This window comes from Artemia sp. Qi Xiang Cuo, chromosome 3, assembly GCF_049724085.1.
Source record: "Artemia sp. Qi Xiang Cuo chromosome 3, ASM4972408v1, whole genome shotgun sequence".
Lineage (NCBI taxonomy): Eukaryota > Metazoa > Arthropoda > Branchiopoda > Anostraca > Artemiidae > Artemia > Artemia sp. Qi Xiang Cuo.
The window spans coordinates 87,442,955-87,465,513 of record NC_142796.1 but is presented as its reverse complement, the minus strand read 5'-3'; the positions used below and the strand labels follow the sequence as shown (position 1 = coordinate 87,465,513).

The following is a 22,559-nucleotide window of genomic DNA, read 5'->3' as shown; positions in this document are numbered from 1 at the left end:
AGTATCTAGTTGTTCCGCTCTCTGTCTTTACGCAAAATTCCGTATTTCCGTATAAGGCCATGACAAAACTTATTATTTTCTTGGGGACACCATAATACTGTAGAATTTTCCAGAGTGTGTAATGGTCCACAGAATCTTAGGCCTTTTCAAAAACAATTGAGAGCAAGTATATCTTCTTGGACCACTCATTCGCTTCTTCTATCAGAGCCCTGAGCGTGAATATTAGGTCTGAACAAGATCTACCTGTACGAAAGCCATGTTGCTCTTCTCTCAAATACCGATCGAGTTCTTTTTTTCAGGAGGTCGAGTTTTTCAAGCACTACAGCCTTACTTGGTACTGATATTAGGTTTACACCTCGCCAGTCATCGCAGATAAGTGCATCACCTTTCTTAAATATCTTAACAATTATCCCTTTGGTCCAGTTGCAAGAGACCTTTTCGGACTTCCAGACTGTTGCAATCAGTGTATCCACACTGAGAGGCGTGTCCTCATTGATGCCTTGATCATTTCCGAAGTTATGCAGTCTTCACCTGGCGATCTTCCATTCTTGAGTTTCTTCACTGCAACAAGTATTTCCGCAGATGTGGGGGGATTTTTGTAATTTGCAGGTTAAGAAATGGCATTGAAGAAATACTGTATTGGTCAGTTGGTCTAGGTCTATTTAAAACCTTTTCGAAGTGGGATACCCACCTCTCGTCAACTTTCTCAGTTTCGGTGAGAACATTTCCGCTCTCATCTTTGACTTGGCTGGATCTGCTGGGCAGCTTTTCTAGCATTTCATTTGTTAGCCTGTAAACTACTTTGGAGTCTCATTTTCTAGCTGCTTCCTCTGTCAGTCTAGCCTTCTCTTCTACAGATCTCCGCATGTCAGCTTTTGCCGACTTCTTGATTTCTATGTCCTTCATTCTACACAAGACATTTGCGAAAACCGAAGGTTTGTCGCCGACATCAGAGAGAATTTGCTGTCTCGGGCCATTGCGCTCATCGATTAGTTTCCAAGTTTTTTGTCGTATCTATCTTTCCTTCGGAAACATATAAACTATATGTTCAGAATAGTTCTAGACCATGTTTCACGGATAAAGAATGATAGATTACTAAAGTTTGTGCTTTTAAGTCATCCACTTGAAGCCAAGCGAAAAGCAGATCATCTCCGATTGGAGTCGGTAGAGATCATAAGAAAGAACTTAAGGAAATTAAGATTTTATTGAACGGAGTCAAAAGGGAAGCATTGAACACATTGATGTGAAAGAGGAGCATGCGTAGCTTCTGGCTTCTGTCTTGGCCCAGCTTAGGTAATAAGCCTGATTATAGACGTTGACAACAAACTAAACTATGTCTTCAGTCTGAGCTTCATCATTGACTCTTACGAGCCCTCCCGAGGTACTTTGTGATTTCTCACTTTGGAGCTCAACTTTTCAAGCGCATAAAGAGATCGAAGTTTGTTTTTTAAAGTTATCCTTTTGAAGTATCTATTGAGATACTAAAAATGAGACTAATCTACTAGTTAACCCACGTTGATTCAACTGTCCGGTACCAGAATTGTCCAGTGTATTAATTCCTAATCATGACCCAATGCAGCAGCCAGTTCAATAAAGAGGTAAAAGAGCCTGCCCTTGGACCTCGTACTTTGTTAAAAAGAATAAGATTAAGATTACGCTAATACACCTTTGGCCAGCCAACTTGCGGTCTACCAGACACTGTCTTGTGAATATTCTACATACCTAAGCGTCTTTTGGGCTATTTTTGGAATTATCTATTATTTTTCGTCAATTCCAGAATTTAATTGCCTTATTGTTTAAAGTAGCGCCAGTCCAGAACACTATTTATAATTAATAGCTGGCAATATACAGTCCTTAACCTGTGGTAGGACAGTAGATTAATACTCTGCTTGGCCATATAGGGCCCAGGGATCAATCCCCGCTGCAGCAAGTTGGGCGACAGGCTTACTAATTGTCCCTGTGAAAAGACCCAGCAAATGACATGTTGAATCAACGCCCTATGCGCCAGCAATGGCTGTGGAGTACCTTTATTTTTTTTTTATATGTGGCCTCGGGTCACACAGTTCCAAATTCATGCAAAAAAGCCATTTCTGCAATTTTTGCTGATTTTGATATAATTTTATGTTGTAAGTAAGAAAATTTTAAATGAAAAAATATAATAAAAACAAAATTAAATTAAAGGAGACAAATTGAAAGTAGATTATTTGATATAGTCTGACTCAAGTTAGGAAACTGACAATGAATGTTGATCACAAACAACAAATCAATGAATCTTCACTTTGTAATTCTCTTAGACTTTAATCAATCCTCTTAGAACATTTCGTCATTTCACATCGTAACAATTCAATTTTCCAATGGTGTAATAGAGATCAAAAAGAACCTTTAAATGAAAAAAATGGGTTAGTGACGAGACTCTGTAAGCTCAGTGAGAGTCAACCCAGCCCTAAATGGGTAACTGGAGAAATCTGGGGAAGATACCGGAATAGTGTGAGAAAACACACGATGGCTGCCCCACTCCCCATTACAGTTCCTGGCTGAAGGGCCTTGTATTCTTTTAGCACTCTTTTAGCTTAAATTGGTTTCAAGCGTCAAGATTTTCTCACGCAATAAATCTTTTTAATTCCATGCATAAAGATTTTTGGCTACTCATAAATTCTTCTATTTAAGTCCGTGCATAAAGGTTAAACTCTAATAAAGTGTTAACTTGAGGGGAGGAAAAGGAGAAGGAACTTAAAGGTTTTGGAAAATTAAAAAAAAGTATATTTAAAGAATGGAAAGAACTGAAAATTAAAGGAAGGTTAAAGAAATTTCTATGTTTTAATTATTTAAGTGATTTTTAATAAAAAAAAAAATATAATAAAAATTGCTTTTGACCAAGTCTTGCAAGGAAGGCAATAGAGTTATTTTTCCAAGAGATAAGGGCCGAAAAACAGAAATAAGAGTGAACTTCAGCCCATTTTTCTACTTCTTTCAGAGGGGGTTCTCGTAGAACTCTAAGGAAGGATTACCCCCTACCTCTTCATATGCGCAGATTCAGTGGATATATAAGTACTTACTTTCAGACGCTCTTTTGTTGAGCTTAAATTGGCTTCAAGTGTCAAGATTTTCTCTTGCAATATATTCTTCTCTTTAAGTCCATGCATAAAGGTTCTATTCTGCTGTTCAAGACGAGCAATATCTGACTTCAGTTTTGGCAGTAGGCCAATTTCTTCGGTGTAAATACTCGACAGCTTCATTTGTTCCTCCAATCCTGACACTTGTGACTTCAATTCCTAAAAAGAATCAGAATCATTGAAGCTACTGTAGCCAAAAGTAAATTCTAATTGAACGGCGTTCGTACTTACAGTACAAGAATAAAAAATAATAAACACCAAAAAATTGGCTGTAGGGCCTTGTAGGAGTAAACAGTTCATCCTTTAAAGGTCAGGTCAGGGGACAATTTTGACTTGGTATCATGACTCGTACTTATGTTTAGAAATCTTTTTCTTGATTTGCTAAGTAAGCTAACTCCTAAATTTTTTCAACTCCTAAATTCTTTTCATCAGAACACCTACCAGAAGTGACCGTTGGAGCTTGACCAAACTTGGTCAACAGCAACACTTATGGTAACGAGCGTCCATGCTTGAACTAACTTTTATGAGGAAAGGCGAAAAGTAAGATTGGAACTAAAATCTGACACGTCTCGTGACACGTAGCTCATGTCTGTAATGACTCAAGTTGTTCACTTAAGTAACATTTGATCTTAATTTGAGGGCTCCGTACAAAAGGTGGAACTAGAGCAAAATCCTGGGGGAAGGGCAATGTAATAAGTGCGTCAGTAATTGAAAAAATTGGCAAATTTGTTTAAAAAAGAGTGAATTCAGAAAAACACCGAATGAGAGCGCAAGAAAAAATCTTGTGGGGAGAGGGAGCGGAGTCTGCTCCCTGGATCCGCCGGTGCTCCGTACAGAACAAACATATTCTTAATAAAAATTTTGAGTTTTATTTAATTTTTTTTTATTTTGGTGCTTTCAGCAAAGTTAAAATTCCTCAAATTTAACTCTCCACCTTAGGAAAATTAAAAAAAATAAATGACTTATAGCTAAAAACTAAAAACCTAAAAAACCTCAAACTTCACAATGTAAGTTAGAATTACTAAATAAAAAACTCTATACTTTATTGTCCTATTTAAAGGAAATATTGTAGAATTTAATTTCATTAATTAATTCATTTTATTGGAAAATTTTAAAAAAAATGACTTATAGTTAAAAACTAAAAAACTAAAAACCTCAAACTTCACAATGTAAGTTAGAATTACTAAACAAAAACTCTATACTTTATTGTCCTATCTAAAGGAAATACTGTAGAAATTAATTTCATTAATTAATTCATTTTATTTATGAAATTTAATTTCATTTGTTGTAGGTTGGGTGGCTTGTGACTTCTGCAAAGCTATAATGCCTCAACTTCGACTCTTTCCCTAAGAACATTTAAAAATATTAAAAAGTAAAAATACTTCCAGACACGTAGACTTTTAATTTTGTCGGCTGGATGCTTATACTACTACTAACAACAACTCGCTACAGCACCAAGCCACCTGAGGCTAACAAAGCTAGGCATGCTCCTCCTCCGTCCCAACCTATTCAAAGCTCCACGCTCCTCTTTGCACCCTCTCAGAAAGTTTCAACTTCCCTTAAATCTTTCTTTGGTAGCTCCTCCTACCCCATTCGGGAATGGACAGATTAGATACCTCAAATATTTGAAATTCGAGTGGAAGAAAAAAAGTTCTCTTTTTATTAGCGCTTCAGATGATTAAATACCACTTGCCACTGATGGCTGACAAGTGATGGGTGACTCTCTTCTCCAGTGGTGCTTGCACAACCCTGTCTAAATCTGTCATATGGAGAGGGGGGGGCAATTGTGGACACCATGACACTACCAAGGAAGGCTCTTTAAAAAAACGGGAAAAATACAGCCAAGCCTTATCTCAAATTACCACACCCGAGGGTGGAACAATAATCCAATGGCTATGGGCCTTAGTGGCCTGTGCCTCTACTCAGAGACGTTAGACTGCTAATCATAATAATGACAATAGTCACATCAATAGACTGGCGACAGAAGACGCTCAAACACCATCTTCAAACCACCTTTTTTGAGGTGGTAGCGCATTCTTTAAATCATGGTGGATTCTGGTGGTAGATTCTTTAAATCAGCGCATATTTCAACGCAAATTTTTTAAAAGATTCAGCTTTGGTTCAAATTAAATTAATGTCGAAACAGAAAGTTTCCAGAAGTCAAAGCAAAAATTGAACATATCTGACAATTACTAGAAAGCTTTATCCATTTACAAATTATTACCCCTTTATGAATAATTGCCCCTTTACGAAACATCTACGTAACAGGTAAATTAACCGTTTATGAATAATTACCCCTTCACGAAACATCCTTTGTCCCTGGGGACAGATTTTTTCATACGTTTGCCCCCAATAAAAAAAACACAATCAAATATGTAAGTTAGATAGAAAGAGAGAGAGAGAGGGGGAGAGACAGAGAGAGAGAGAGAGAGAGAGAGAGAGAGAGAGAGAGAGAGAGAGAGAGAGAGAGAGAGAGAGAGAGGGAGGGAGAGACAGAGGGGAGGTATTTTCTTGGCAGGGTTCGATTTACTGAAACTTCTGAATAAACGGAGTAATCAGTATTTAAATGAGCTAAGTCCTTTTTCGGAATTATAAATGTAATTTCTAAAAATTTTACAAATATTTTCTGAAAAATATCCATTATATTTCCTTTTTTTAATCCTTATAAGGTGGTTTGGGAAAATTTAGAAAAAGAAATTCCCCGATTCCAATATGTAAACCCAATGTTTTTCAATCCAATCACTAACTCATGAGGTGCCTAATATATATCAGCACATACTGCAGTCAACACCCTCCTTAATGATTAGCTCATGATTCATACGCCTAACATAAGTAAGTTATTTAACAGAGTTTTGTCATCAACCCCCTAACGGGTTTATGATGGCTCAAAAAAATATAAGATATTTTCTCAGAGCAATACCAGATCTATGAAGTATGCTTCCTAGTACCTTTCCTAGTAGCTAACTCCCAATAGTTTTCAGACCTAATCCTTCTCACCTGATGAACAGAAAGTTAAAACACTTCACATAACAAATTAGACAATAGATATACGTAGATTAATAGATATAAGCCATTTTTACATTTCCTGTTCTTCCCATTTTCCCATTTTTTTTCAGATATTTGACGCGAAATTTTTAAATGCAACACATTTTACGAACCTGCAACAATTTGCTGAAAAATATTTGGTTGAAATGAAATATATATAAAAAACAAGAATATATAACTTTAAAAAAGTGAATGTTTCTTCTATTTGGTTAGAGTTCACTTAAAAGTTTTTTGTTTTTTTTACTTAGGATAGCTTAACGTAGGTACTTGCCAAAATATCTGCTTTTGTTTTTTCGCTTCAATCACCCAAGTTTCCCTAATTATTATTATTTTTTTTTTGTATTTTCTCTCTTTTATTCAAACGTCATTATAGGTATTTAAAAGGTATTTAATGTAAAAATCTAAGAACTACAAACAAAAAACTTGAAAAAAAAAACAAAAAAAAAACAGGTGCTAAAAAAAAAACAACTTTTTTTTTGTTTTTTGTAACTTGTTTCGCCCCAACAGAAACAAAATAATGACACAAATTAAGTATTTACTGTATCTTAAATGTTTTCTCAAAATAGCGTCTGTGGATAGTCTTAGGTACTCCTTTAGCTGACCGTATATAAAGCAATAGGCCGTACGAAAGATATAGTTCGGCCCTACTTTCTGGGGCTGTACTAAAAAAAAAGTTAAGATGGCTAGGCCACATTGTACGGATGAAGGATGACAGATTGCATATGATTGTGCTTTTTGGCCATCCATCTAGCTGCGGAATCCAACCTAGCTGCGGAAGGGTAAAAGTCGTAGGTGACCTTTGGGGATAGGAGTGACGGCATTCTAAGTAGACATACAAACCAAAGTGAGGTTTGTTCAGCAATTCCGAAAACCATTCATCAATTCAGCAATTCAGATTGATTGGTGAGCTGAAGCAACCTTTCGATGCTAACTAAGTCAAACTATCGCGAAACTTCGATCCTTCTAAGGCTGTTTGACTGATAAACGTCTACGGACTTGAATTGCGACTGATGATTGTCACGTCTCTGCTCAGTAAAGCAACAGAGGGAACGAGGGCGTTGAAAATCCGCAGTTTTTTTGTACGCCTATTGATTGTTTTCTGCTAGAGTTAACGGTTCAGCCTATCCATGGCAACTTGGATATTCTCGCTTTCTTCTCAGAGAGAATCAAGTCATTAGAAGAAATTATGGAGTCCAAGTAGGTGAACTTTGGAAAAGATTAACTGCGAGTGATGCTGTCCATGTTGACTAAAGAGTCAGCAACAGGAAATGATGGGTCAATGGCCTAGATTTTTTTTTTTCAAGTTTTTTTTTTATCAGAAGTTTATTCAAGTTTCTTTCTTCAAGTTTATTTTTTATTTTTGTGTTTTTTATCTGAAGTCTAACTTTGGCTGCTTCATGTCACAGAATTTGTAGTGCTTCCAAAAGTTGCTCCATGAGCCCAAGTCATCAGGAAGGTCAGCGTCTGAAATAACACAATCTCCAAATCTGAGCTTGAATCTGAGATGAGAAGTAGTTTTTGCAATAAGTAAGGATTTAGGATACTTGAACTTCATTGGAACTTCGTCGTTAGATTAGGGTGGAGGAGGAGACTCTCCAAATGTGTTTGGAGACTCCATCACCAAATTACTGCAGCACCATCAGGCGGATTGGTGCTGCAGTAATTCACTAGTAGCAGTAGTAGTATTTAAGAAATTTCTTTCACATTCCAAAAATATAAGGTTTTCGAAATCACAAGGGTTTAAATTGCCTGAATTTTCGATAAAATTTCCCGAACCACTTATTTTCGGGTTGACTCCAAAATTTTCTCAGAAAAGTATAAATAAAAACAGCTATAGATATAGATCAAGTATAGTCTCATCATGGTGAGAAAACACAAATGCTAATACTTATTTCCTGAAATTTCTGAGGTGTCGAATACGAAGGTTTCAGGGAAATAATACTCCTAAAAATTGCTGCAGGAAATTTCCAAGGTATCCAATATGAGGATTAAGGAAATACTATTGCGAAAAATGATCGCCAGATTTTTCTGGGCTCTCAAATATGAATATTTCTAGGAAACTTTATTACCCGAAACTTATAAAATCTTAAATATGAAGGTTTCCAAGAAAATTATAGCCAAAAACTATTGTTGAATAGTTTTGACCTCTCAAATATGAAGGTTTCCAAAAAAAATTACGGCCAGAAATTTTTGAGCTCTGAAATGTTCATTATTTGTCTAAAAATTAATGCCAGAAATTTCTGAGCTCTCAAATATGCAGGTTTCTAGGAAATATTGACAAAAATTTCCGAGTTTTCAGATATGAAGGTTTCAAGGAAATATCATTTATCTAAATATTATTACTGGATATGTCTGAGCCCTCAAGTATGAACCTACCCATAAAATATTGTGCCTGGAAATTTTTTAATAATAAAATTTGAAGGTTTCCAAAAAAAATCATTACCAGAATTTTCTGAGCTCTCAAATATGAAGGCTTCCGGGGAATATTATTGCAAAAAATTATTAAAGTACCAAGGCCATCAAAACAAAAGCATAATTGTCCCCTGGACCTACCTCATGTCTATTCATACTGGAAAACCTCGAGTTTCTAAGATTCGTCTTTTGGCTGTTTCAAATTATGAAGTTTTTAGGACAGTATAATATGTTTCGTCAGCATTGCCATGATGAATCGTAAAAATATATAAGCAGAACTAATTCGTCAAATTAAACAAAAATTTTCGTTCGTGAAAATTCAAATATATTAATCTGTTTACTCTTAAAGACAACTACACCTTCAAAGACCTTCTACACCTGCTAGACCTTCTTGAGCTGGTTGATGACAAATTTAACCTTATTTTAACATTTAATTTTTTATTATTATTTTTATTTAATTATTTTTTTAATTTGGCAGCCACTTCTACAAGAAACTGTATAACAGTACATAAGAAAATTTTCTATTAAAGACTTAATTCCCAGCTTTTCCGAATTTTTGATTGTCGAAAATTTTACCTTGAAAGCTACTTTTTAAAGGACTAAAATTACTCGCCGATGTAATCATGATGGGAGTTTTACTTTTGTTTATTTAATTCTATTTATTACTAGATTTTACTTTTTTTATGTTATTCTTTGTTCATTTATTTCTTTTAGTGTGCTATTTATAGCTTTTGTGATATTAGAATCGATGATTTCGAGAATAGTTCAATATTTACAACAATAAAAGCTTTCTAAGTCAACAGAAACCCTGGCAACTTGCCATATTCTCATTCCGTAATCTTTGCTTTTCTTCTTCTTCTTTCATCGTGTTTTGACAGTATTCCTTTAATTCACCATTTCTTTTTTGTAAAGACGATATTTGATGTTCATACTCTGCTTGCTGGCCTTTCAATTCATAATTTTCTTGGTTTGCTTCCTGAAGTTGACATCGGAGACCGACTACAACATCGTGCATGGAAATTTTGTACTAAAAGAAATGCGCAATATATGTACATTAAAATATTGGTACATGTACAACCACAACGTGTATGTACATATGCGTACATGTATAAGTGTACATATATGTGCATAAGTACAACCATAACACATAGAAAAGTTACGCTAAAGAAATAAAAATTACATCGTTGCTGTCACACCTAAAGGTCTCACACTTCTAAGATAAAAACTGTTTCCTAAGCTGTTCTCAAAGAGAGAATTAGCAGCGCAATATAAATGAAGAGAATTAAACTTTGATTAAACGGGCATTGCCTTGCTGATTCTAGTTTTGGGAACAGCTTATATAACGGTTTTTGGAAATTAACTCAGAAATTTGAAAATTTCAGATAGGACATTTAGGCGTAGGATACGCGCATGGAGAGAGTAGGCTATATTTGCCATTTATGTACCAGTTTAAAGTACACTGGAAAATTTGTGCTAAAAAACAAGCAATGTATGTATGCACACGGCGAAAATATATTGTGTCCATCGTGCATGTTATTTACAGTCATAGCATCGACCAAAAAAATGTTGCGCTAAAAGAAATAAACATGGCATCGTTGCTGTCACGCTTAAAGGTCGTATACTTCTGAGATAATTGTCATAAACTGTTTGCTAAGCTGTTCACAAAGAGAGGATCAGCATGCAATGTACATGAGGAGAATTAAAGATAGATTAAACGGGCATTGTCCTGCTGATGCTCGCTTTGAGAACAGCTTAGATAACGGTTTTTGGGAATTAACTCAGAAGTTCAAAATGTCAGAGAGGACCGCAGTCAAAGCAGGCACTTAAAAGAAAAGTGGGACAGAGGAGGAGCATTAGGCCACAGACAGTTTAAAGGTAGGATAGGTAAGCAACAAAAGCAGTCGAACATATGTCGGCAGCGAATTAAACCCAGATTCTCCTAAACATTATTCTTTCTACTATCGAACCCCTTATACAGCAGCGACAAATAGACTTGCTGATATAGTAGCCTACAGCAGATGTTGCTGGTACTCAAGTAGTTTTTTTTTGTAGGTATGGGAGAGACGCTGGTTGTCCTATGATTAATTTTGACCCTTGGAAAGGACAAAAGAACGTCTACTTTCCAATCGAAGCCCTTTCACAACTTTCTACAACCACTTCTTCCATAACAAGAGGCTGAACAAATAGTTTTTGTTCTTTTTGATCCCTTTTCGGAACCTGTTTTGGGGGGATGATTTTTTTTTTTCGCATCTTTCCTTCTCCGTTGAGGTACCCTTGGTCTAAGAACTTTAGAATACAATTTTCGAGGCAATCGAGAAAACAGGTTTTTTTAACTGTTTTATATTCCTTTTCGTAGTGAATCGTGAACACGAACAAAATTTTTTACACTAGCTTCCACTTATGACCATAATTTCCAAAATGAAAAGGGACGAAAAACTTGCTGGAACCATTGATCCCCCCCTTCTGTTTGACAACAAAATGTTTGATCCTTTGACCTATAAAAAGATTTCATGACAGCTTTGAGATAATCGCTCACCAATGTCCAACAATCCCCCCGTGAACCATTGGAAGACCTATGCATAGACCACTGGTGATTTGCATCATTTACTACCCGTTAACCAGGGGTATTAGAGGTCATTTCATCCCCGGAGGAACAATTATTGGACCTTTCGACTCTTTAGAACAAAAAGCCAAACTCTAAATTTTGACTGAATGTCTTCCGGAGGCAAGGGAGGGATTGGGTAACAAAAAAAGGGCACTGGGATGGCTGCCCTCGCATCATTTTCACGCTAAAAAGAAAACAAAACAACTTGAACTTTCAATCTCGAGTCAAATGAGCTCCCTCTAAGTTTCTACAACCCGAAGTCATCACTCTAGCGTTCCAGCACTTCAAGGCTCTAGCAGGGTTGCCTACCAGTTCAATTGGTGCAAACTTTCTCTGTGTTATGTAATAAATGTTAAGATACTTGAGAAACTTCTTTTATGGAAAGTTCCTTTTTTAATTACTTAAAGGCAATAGAGAAAGACACATAAACACAGTACTGCCTCCTGCGTCAAACTACTTCAAACACCGAAAAAGAGATCTTAAGAAACCTTCGCTGGTGGCACATACGACCACACTACGGCCTGTATCTTATTATGAATTAAATAGCGGCAGAGACTGTTGAGCGACAGGCGCAAAAAAAAATAAGAAAATCATATACTCTTTTCAATGACCAAAGAAAAATTATTTTTGCCACGTTTCCCTTACATAAAATTCAAATTCTCATTGCCCTCCCTCCAAAAATAAGTTGTTCTATAAGTTTAAACCGATCCCCAAACCATGAGGCAAAACAGGGTTAGCTTACCAAAAATTCGTATGAAATTCGTCACCATTTCCATGAAACATACAGGCTGGATAACGAAAAATACTCACTTGGCTTCAGGTACCCGTCGCACAACGTCACAAGATTGTTCTCAGAGCTTATGAGTAAAGGTATATCCTACTATATTTAAAAGATAAGGTAAACAGATTCTCAAGGATGAGATATGCTAGAATAATGAAAGAAGGACTTACTTTTTCTTTTTCTTCTTCCATATTCCTTTTTTGCTCATGAACTTGGCCCTTCAGTAGGTTCATTTCATCTTGAACGTCCCTTAGCTCTTTCCGGCTCTTGGCTGAGTCTTGCTTTGCCTTTTCAAGTTCTCCTTTGAGATACTCATTTTTCCTTCCAAGACTTTCAAGCTGAAAAAAAAAAAAAAAAAACTGAATTATTAAAAGATTTCAAGCATTGGAGCTGTTAGACTTATTGTTAAGGTTAAAAGTAAAAAAAAAATGTCAAAGAATCTAGACAATATCTTTTGGAAAACAACAAAGACACAATACAAAAAACGTTCAATATCAAATTCCCCCCCCCCCCCTAGAAAGGCTCAATAGTCAGGAGTTCAAAGAGAAAGATTAAAACAAAACACAGAACATTTTTGGCCTAATTAAAAATCTGACATAATTAAAGTATGGGTAGAATTGGAGTTATTTTTAAAAAAGTTAAAGAAAAAAATTTCGGAGGATTTCGAGTCTAGAGCCATAATTACTGCTTTGTTATAGCAACATTATCGCAATATTGGATCCTGGCCAAATTGAAAATCTGACCTAATTCAAGTATGGGTGGAATTGGAGTTATGTTTAATAAAGTCAAAGAAGAAACTTTTGGTAGAATTTCGAGCCGGGAGCATTATTGCTCTATTATAGCAAAATCTCGCCATATTAGATTCCGGCCTAATTAACAATCTACATAATTCTAATATAGTAGAACTGGAATCATTTACAAGGTTCGAAAAAAAAACGATTTCAGAGAATTTCAAACAGTGCGTGGCAAAGCACTAGTTTCCCATCTATCATTTCTTACTCTTAAAAATGGGAATAGAAATTTGAATTTTCAATCGAGTCAATACTATCCCCAGTTTCTAAAACCACCCCTTTCGATAAGAAAAAAAAACTTCACACTAGGGTAAACCAACTCACGTGGAGCCTAAACTCGTAGAAAACAACAGATGGCATTGATAGTCTGAACATGGCACACAGTAGCTAAACTTGAACACCATTTTGTATGTATTTCCGACGGGTCCCTCTCTCTCTCAGAATCATGGACACCCAGTTGGCACTTCCTAAGCATGGGGATACTGTTCGAAAAAACGGAAACGGATTGAAAAAAATACACCACTGGAATCGCTAGGGTTGAAAGCCCTGTACAGAAACTTACTCCTCTGATTTGAACAACAAGGAAAATCACTTTTCTGCATGGAGCAGGGATGTGTCCTTTTTTTCTATTTCCTTTCTTCACTACTTGCGGGGCAATTGAACATCATAGAGACCTGTTTAAGAGCCCATTTTAAAGAAAGTTGCTATATCTATTGCTTTTTGTCAATACCAAACCATAATATTTTAAATAAAATCCATTTTTTGACAAAGAAAAAACTAAATCTTAATATGCAAGATAATGAATGACGTCGTATATTTCAACAATACATGACGTTACAGTAAAAATAAAAGATGGGTTCAGTTGCAACGACGTCAGTACCAATATAAAGGATGACAGATCAAGTCGGTGATGATAGCTACAAAGAAAAAAAAGATATCTACAAGGCCGTATCAAACCATAGGCAGCGCAATAGCGCTGCTTAAGTAAATAGCGATGTCGCCAGAATGTATGTTTGTCTTTTTTCACCGGAGCATTTCATATAGACGGAAATGTCGCAGAAACTTCGGAAGGAACTCATTCGATTGGAAATCAAAAGTTCACGTGAACTTTTTTAAGAGTCAGAAGAGCCAGCACTCCTATCAGGCCCATTAACTTCCTAAACATACCCAATTAAAATTTTGATACACTAGCCATTTATCTGTTCACCATAGTTGAAAGGTCCAGTAGCTATGTCTCTGGGAATGTCAACCCCCCCCCCCCCACAGAACTCAAGATTGTAGGTTATGCGATTCGGCCATTGCTTACATATAATATTTGTTATTCAGCAAGAGGTTATATTTGACCTATGGTCATGTGGGAGCAACATATTTTTTTTTTCTATCAAGGCGGTTCGTATAAAGGATATTGAGATAAAAACTTGATGAAACATAGAGGGGAAGGTTTAAGTAGATCAAAACACACTATGTATATATCTATAAGTAAGAGGGCGTATATAAGTTGTTAAAGGGCAATGACAAGCCGCCATTTTCAGGCGTTGCCTCTACGGTTGACACAACCCTCCAGAGCCAAGGGCCAAGAGTTGTAAGTTATGCCCTTAAGGCATATAAGGTTTTTACGGAAAGGGTGTTCGTATGGGCTCATTGGATTGGAAATAAGAAGTTCTAGTGGCCATTTTAGAGTCAAAGGGATCGGAGGGCAGCCACCAACCCCTCCCCCACGTCGTATTTTTCCCGAATACATCCGATATAAATTTTGACATGGCCATTTGTTGTCGCAGAAACTTCAAAAAGGGCTCATTCGATTGGAAATTGAAAGGGCTAGTGCCCTTTTTAATATTCAAAACTGATTGGATGTCAACAAGCTCCTCCCCCCGTCTTTGATGATGAAAAACCCTCCACAACCCTCAGCACAAGAGTTGTAAGTTATGCCCCGAGGGCATATAAGGTTTTATGGTAAGGACGGTCGTATAACTTTAGAAGGGGTTCATTGGATTGGAAATCAGAAGTTCCAGTGCCTTTTTTAAGAGTCAAAGTGATGAGAGGGGGTAAGAGTTGAAAGGTATCCCCCAGGGGCATATAAGGTTTTTATGGAAGGGGTGGTCGTGTGAATTTTAGAATTGAAATTGTGAGATAGCCACTTCGTTACTTATTATCAAAAAATCATGTAACAATGTCTAGAGGAGACAACTCCCCAGAGCCAGGGACAAGGGTTGTAAGTTATGCCCTGGGGCATACAAGGTTCTTATGGAACGGGTGGTCGCATAAAATTTGGATCGGATGGAGCTCATTTGATTGGAAGTCTGAAGTTTTAGTGCCCTATTTAAGAGGCAAAAGCGAATGGAGGAAAATCAACCCCCCCCCCAAGCCTATCATTCCCCAAGACACATCCGATCAAAATTTTAAGAGAGCTGTTTTGTTTAAGAGAGCTATTATTTTTGCTCCTTTTTGGTTTAATAGCCTTCTGCTTTTCTTTGAAAAACATGCTTTGTGGAATTTTTTGTTAATTAACTACTCATAGAACTTTTTTTTTTCAAATAGCTTTAGTCTCCATATATCTCTAAGCAAGGTTTTCATCCTATTTGAAGTCCCCTTGTCTTTTATCTGTATGTCCTGTAGGTCTACGCTAACCCGAGGAAAAAAAAAGACTGTTGACCCAAGTTCAGATGTCACAACTGATTTTCAAATTATATGAGTATTTAGTTCTAACTTGCCTAAGTGCCCTGTAAGTTACAAGTCTATCAGAGAGATACAAAACTGTGCGTCATTTTTGGGTGTCACAAACCATAGCACCCCAAATTTAGTTTCAAATGTAATCTCTGCCTAATGATAATCAGAAAACGTATGAGTAGTCTACTACATTGATAAGTTGGAACTAAACGGCAGTTAAGTCACTTTCACTTTCTTCCTCGTGATCCAGCAGAAAAAAGCCGCAGTAGAAATACCTCCTACTAAAGCAGCCACAAGAAAAAATGAATTGGGTTTTTCCTCGTTCTCATTAGTTTCATTTGAAGAGTTGGTTGGTTGGTTAAGTAATTCGGATTTATTCAATATATTGTTACTACTGTTTACCTCGTTCTTTATTAATGTTGCATTTTTTGTTAACTTTGCATTTTTCTTTATTTTTGGCTTCGTTTAATGTAACACTATCCGTTTTCTTCAGTCTCAACTTTCTTGTTTAACATTTTCTTTGCTGTTTGCTTCCTCTGTCTCATGTTTAACTGGTTCTGTGTTTTCTTCCCCTTGTTCTTCAGTATCGCGAATGTCCTCGTTGTCTCATTGTTTTCATCTGACAAGTTAGTTGGTTGGTTAAGTAATTCGGACTTATTCAATATTGACTACTGTTTAAATTACCTTCGTCGATCTTTATTAACTTTGGATCTTCTTTCTTTTTCGCTTCGCTTATTGTAATTTTACTGTCATCTTTTGACTGTTTCTCTTCGGTCTCAAATTTCCTTTCTTGTTTAATTTCTTCATTGCTTTTTTCTTCCTCTGTCTCATTTTTCACCGATTCTGGGTCTTCTCCCCCTTGCTCTTCAGCTTTAGACTTATTCATTATATTTTTTCACTTTCCCTATCATTATTTGCCAGTTTCTTCAGTCTCAGCTTTGCTTTCTTGTTTAAGTCCTTCATTGTTTTTTTCTTACTCTGTCTCATTTTTCACCAGTTATGGGTTTTCTTCCCCTTGATCTTGAGCTTCAGACATAGTCATTAATATTTTCCCTACTGTTTAAATTACCTTCCTCGGTCTTTATTAACTTTGCATTTTCTTTATTTTTGGCTTTGCTTAATGTAATTTCACTATCATCATTTGCCAGTTTCTTCAGTCTCAACTTTACTTTCTTGTTTAAATTTTTCTTTGCTGTTTCCTTCCTCTGTTTCATTTTTAACTGATTGTGTGTTTTCTTCCCCTTGTTCTTCAGTATCGCTCCTTTCATTGGTCTCATTGTTTTCATTCAACAAGTTAGTTGGTTGGATTATTCAATATACTGTTTATAAGTAGAAGTGACCCTATTGACACCATTGCCCACCCCTGCTGCCATCTATAATTTAGTTTAATGCTGACGGGACATAATTTATTCAAGGATTATCGATCGAGTCTAATGTGGGTGTGTCAAGGTCAATCGATCTGTTGTTGTTTGGCCACGTGCGAATGGCATGAGGGATGATTTACATAATCGATGGGGGAATTATTGATTCACGAAGGGGGGAATTAAGAAACAAACATGGCTTCATTGTTGTTTGGCTAACCTAACCTGTGAAATTGATTTACATAATCGTCGGGGAAATTGTTGATTCACGAAGAGGGAATTAAGAAACAATCAGGCTTCTTTAATCTGTGATTTACATACTCGCTAGGGGAAATTATTTATTCACGATGGTGGAATTATGAAGCAAACATGGTTTCATTATTGTTTGGTTAACTTAACCTGAGAAATTGATTTACATACTCGGCGGGGAAATTGTTGATTCACGAAGAGGGTCTTAAGAAACATTAAGGCTTCTAATCTTTAGGCCTGAGGGATTTATTTATTATTGTTGTTTTTGGACAAGTGCATGCTAGGGGTGAATGTCAAGGTGTCCTGGAATAGGAAACAGTTAGATCACATGTTTCTTTCTCAGCCAATCAGAGAGTCGGATACATCCTCCTTCTCAGCCAATCAGCGGCCTGCTTACATATGATTTCCCCGTTACTATTTCGGCAAAACAGATAGAGACATTTTAAAAGAAGATTTTTGAAGAGATTTTAGAAGAGAATTTAATGGTGAAACTCTGTGGTCGTTATAATACACAAGTTTCATTTGAACAGTGTTGTGAGGTCCTCTAACCCAACCCCAAAGGGTTCCAATCCTCCTACCCCAACCCCGAAGGAAGCCCCCGTCCTCAAAGCCCCCCAAACTCCCAAAGGCCCACCGGCGCCCCCCAAAGGCCCACCCAGACCCCCAAAGGCCATCCCCAGGCCCCAAATGTCCCCCAGGCTCCCAACTGTCCCCCCGCACACTCAAAGGCCCCCCAAGCTCCCAAAGGGCCACCGGCGCCCCAAAGGCCCACCCAGACCCCCAAATGCCATCCCCGGGCCCCCCAAAGGCCCATCAAGCTCCCAAAGGACTAACGGGGTCCCAAAGGCCCTCCACCGGTCCCCAACTGCCCCTCCGGACCCCCAAAGGCCCTCCCTGTGCTCCAAAGGCCCTCCCTGTGCCCCCAAAGGCCCCTCCTCAGGTCCCCAAAGGCCCATCGAGCTCCCAAAGGACCAACGGGGTCCCAAAGGCCCTCCACCGGTCCCCAACTGCCCCTCCGGACCCCCAAAGGACCTCCCTGTGCCCCAAAGGCCCTCCCTGTGCCCCAACGGTCCTCCTCCGGTCCCCAAAGGCCCATCGAGCTCCCAAAGGACCAACGGGATCCCAAAGCCCCTCCACCGGTCCCCAACTGCCCCACCGGACCCCCAAAGGCCCTCCCTGTGCCCCAAAGGCCCTCCCTGTGCCCCAAAGGTCCTCCTCCGGTCCCCAAAGGCCCATCGAGCTCCCAAAGGACCAACGGGGTCCCAAAGGCCCTCCACCGGTCTTTCGTTGAAATGCGAGAGTTGGAATATTTCAGTAGTGTTTGGTTGTGGTTTACCTTGTCACAGTTACATTTTCTTGATTTTTCAAAGTTCATTTTGAATTTCTTTCGTTGAAATGCAGTTCATTCATCTAACCACCAAAAACAATAGGTTAGGTTAGGTATAAATAAATATTAATAAATAATTAGAAACATTTCTCCATGTTTAAGTTAGGTTAGGTAAACTTATCACGAGCGCTCATGATAAGCTAACCTAACCTAACTTAAACATGATAAAAAGATTAAATTAGGTTAGGTTAGGCTAGATTAAGTTAGGCTAGATTAGGTTAGGTTAGGCTAGGTTAGCCTACGTACGCACGCGTACGTAGGCTAACCTAGCCTAACCTAACTTAACCTAACCTAATCTATCCTAACCTAACCTAATTTAATCTTTTTATCATGTTTAAGTTAGGTTAGGTTAGCTTATCATGAGCGCTCGTGATAAGTTTACCTAACCTAACCTAACTTAAACATGGAGAAATGTTTCTAATTATTTATTAATATTTATTTATACCTAACCTAACCTAACCTATTGTTTTTGGTGGTTAGATGAATGAACTGCATTTCAGCGAAAGAAATTCAAAATAAACTTTGAAAAATCAAGAAAATGTAACTGTAACAAGGTAAACCACAACCAAACACTACAGAAATATTCCAACTCTTGCATTTCAACGAATGAAATTCAAAATGAACTTTGAGAAATCAAGACAGTGTAACTGTGACAAGGTAAACCACAACCAAACACTATTGATATATTCCAACTCTTGCATTTCAACGAAAGAAATTCAAAATAAAATATCAACAATCAGGAATATGTAACTGCGACAAGGTAAACCATAACCAAACACTACTGAAATATTCCAACTCTTGCATTTCAACGAATTAAATTCAAAATGAACTTTGAAAAATCAGGAAAATGTAACTTTGATAATGTAAACCAGAACCAAACACTACTGAAATATTCCAACTCTTGCATTTCAACGAAAGAAATTCATAATGAACTTTGAAAAATCAGGAAAATGTAGCTGTGATGAGGTAAACCACACCCAAATACTACTGAAATATTCCAACTCTTGTATTTCAACGAAAGAAATTCAAAATGAACTTTAAAAAATCAAGAAAATGTAACTGATATAAGGTAAACCACAACCAAACACTACTGAAATATTCCAACTCTTGCATTTCAACGAGAGAAATTCTAAATGAACTTTGAAAAATCAATAAAATGTAACTGTGACAAGGTAAACCACACCCAAACACTGCTGAAATATTCCAACTCTTGCATTTCAACGAAAGAAATTCAAAATGAACTTTGAAAAATCATGAAAATGTAACTATGACAAGGTTAACCATAACCAAACACTACTGAAATATTCCAACTCTTGCATTTCAACGAAAGAAATTCAAGATGAACTTTGAAAAATCAAGAAAATGTAACTGTGACAAGGTAAACCACAACCAAACACTACTGAAATATTCCAACTCTTGCATTTCAGCGAAAGAAATTCAAAATGAACTTTGAAAAATAAAGAAAATGTAACTGTGACAAGGTAAACCACAACCAAACACTACTGAAATATTCCAACACTTGCATTTCAAAAAAAAAAAAACAAAATGAACAATTAAAAATCAAGAAAATGAAACTGTGACAAGGTTATCCACACCCAAACACTACTGAAATAGTCCAACTCTAGCATTTCAAAGAAAGAAATTCAAAATGAACTTTGAAAAATCAAGAAAATGTAACTGTGACAAGGTTACACACGACAAAACATTACTGAAATATTCCAACTCTTGCATTTCAACGATATAAATTCAAATTGAACTTTGAAAAATCAAGAAATTGTAACTTTGACAATTTAAAAAGCAATAAGACACTACTGAAATATTCCAACACTTGCATTTCAAAGATAGAAATTAAAAATTAACTATTAGGAAAAAAGTCAATGTAAAAGTTAAGAGGTAAACAACAATCAAACACTACTGAAATATTCCAACTCTTGCATTTCAACGAACGAAATTCAAAATGAACTTTGAAAAATCAAGAAAATGTAACTGTGACAAGATAAACCACATCCAAACACTACTGAAATATTCCAACTCTTGCATTTCAACGAAAGAAATTCAAAATGAACTTTGAAAAATCAAGAGAATGTAACTGTGACAGGGTAAACCATAACCAAACACTACTGAAATATTCCAACTCTTGCATTTCAACGAAAGAAATTCAAAATGAACTTTGAAAAATCAAGAAAATGTAACTGTGATGAGGTAAACCACAACCAAACACTACTGAAATATTCCAACTCTTGCATTTCAACGAAAGAAATTCAAAATGAACTTTGAAAAATCAAGAAAATGTAACTGCTATACGGTAAACCAAAACCAAACACTACTGAAATATACCACCTCTTTCATTTAAACGAGAGAAATTCAAAATTAACTAAGAAAAATCAAGAAACTGTAACTTTGACTATTTAAACCACACACAGAAACTGCTGAAATATTCCAACTCATGCATTTCAACAAAAGAAATTCAAAATGAACTTTGAAAAATCAAGAAAATGTAACTGTGACAAGGTAAACCACAACCAAACACTACTGAAATATTCCAACTCTTGCATTTCAACGAAAGAAATTCAAAATGAACTTTGAAAAATCAAGAAAATGTAACTGTGACAAGGTAAACCACAACCAAACAATGCTGATATATTCCAACTCTTTAATTTCATTTAAAGAAATTCAAAATTAACTTTGAAAAATCAAGAAAATGTAACTGTGACAATGTAAACCAGAACCAAACACTAGTGAAATATTCCAACTCTTGCATTTCAACGAAAGACATTCTAAATGAACTTTGAAAAATCAAGACAATGTAAATGTGACAAGGTTAACCACACCCAAACACTACTGAAATATTCCAACTCTTGCATTTCAACGAATGAAATTGAAGATGAACTTTGAAAAATCAAGAAAATGTAACTGTGACAAGGTAAACCACAACCAAACACTACTGAAATATTCCAACTCTTGCATTTCAACGAAAGAAATTCAAAATGAACTTTGAAAAATCAAGAAAATGTAACTGTGACTATTTAAAACAAAACCTAACACTACTTAAATATTCCAACTCTTGCATTAAAAAGAATGAAATTAAGAAAGTACTTTGAAAAATCATTAAAATTGAACTGTGACAAGGTAAAAAAAAACAAAACACTACTGAAATATTCCAACTCTTGCATTTCAAAGAAAGAAATTAAAATTTAACGTTTAAAAATGAAGAAAATGTAACTGTGACAAGGTAATCCACATCCAAACACTACTGAAATATTCCAACTCTTGCATTTCAACGAAAGAAATTCAAAATGAACTTTGAGAAATCAAGAAAATGTAACTGTGACAAGGTAAGCCACAACCAAACACTACTGAAATATTCCAACTCTTGCATTTCAACGAAAGAAATTCAAGATGAACTTTGAAAAATCAAGAAAATGTAACTGTGACAAGGTAAACCATAACCAAACACTGCTGAAATATTCCAACTCTTGCATTTGAACGAAAGAAATTCAAAATGAACCTTGAAAAAGCAAGAAAATGTAACTGTGAAAAGGTAAACCACAACCAGACACTACTGAAATATTCCAACTCTTGTTTTTCAACGAAAAAAATTCAAAATGAACTTTGAAAAATAAAGAAAATGTAACTGTGACACGGTAAACCACAACCAAACACTACTCAAATATTCCAACTCTTGCATTTCAACGAAAGAAATTCAAAATGAACATTGAAAAATCAAGAAAATGTAGTTGTGACAAGGTAAACCACAACAAAACACTACTGAAATATTCCAACTCTTGCATTTCAATAAAGGAAATTCAAAATGAACTTTGAAAAATCATGTAGATGTAACTTTGACAAGGTAAACCACAATCAAACACTACTGAAATATTCCAACTCTTGTATTTCAACAAAAGAAATTCAAAATGAATTTTGAAAAATCATGAGAATCTATCTGTGACTATTTATATAGCAATCAGACGATACTGGAATATTCCAAATTTTAAATATCAACTAATTAAATTCAGAAAGAACTTTGTAAAATCATGAAAATGTAACTGTGACAGGTTAAACTACAATCAAACACTACTGAAATATTCCACCTCTTGCATATCAATGATAGAAATTTAAAAGAACTTTGAAAAATCAAGAAAATGTAA

The 22,559-nt window shown here is 36.2% G+C and overlaps 1 protein-coding gene across 1 annotated transcript in view; it reads right to left on the bottom strand.

Annotated features, from left to right (window-relative positions):
* Positions 1 to 22,559, bottom strand: part of Mad1 (Mitotic arrest-deficient 1) — a 183,894-nt gene that overhangs the window by 90,633 nt on the left and 70,702 nt on the right. The window contains exons 3-5 of the mRNA XM_089086702.1: positions 12,127 to 12,294; positions 9,391 to 9,597; positions 3,057 to 3,272 (exon numbers count right to left, since the gene is read on the bottom strand). Coding sequence (XP_088942828.1) covers positions 3,057 to 3,272; positions 9,391 to 9,597; positions 12,127 to 12,294 — 591 coding nt within the window. The remainder of the gene's footprint in view (positions 1 to 3,056; positions 3,273 to 9,390; positions 9,598 to 12,126; positions 12,295 to 22,559) is intronic.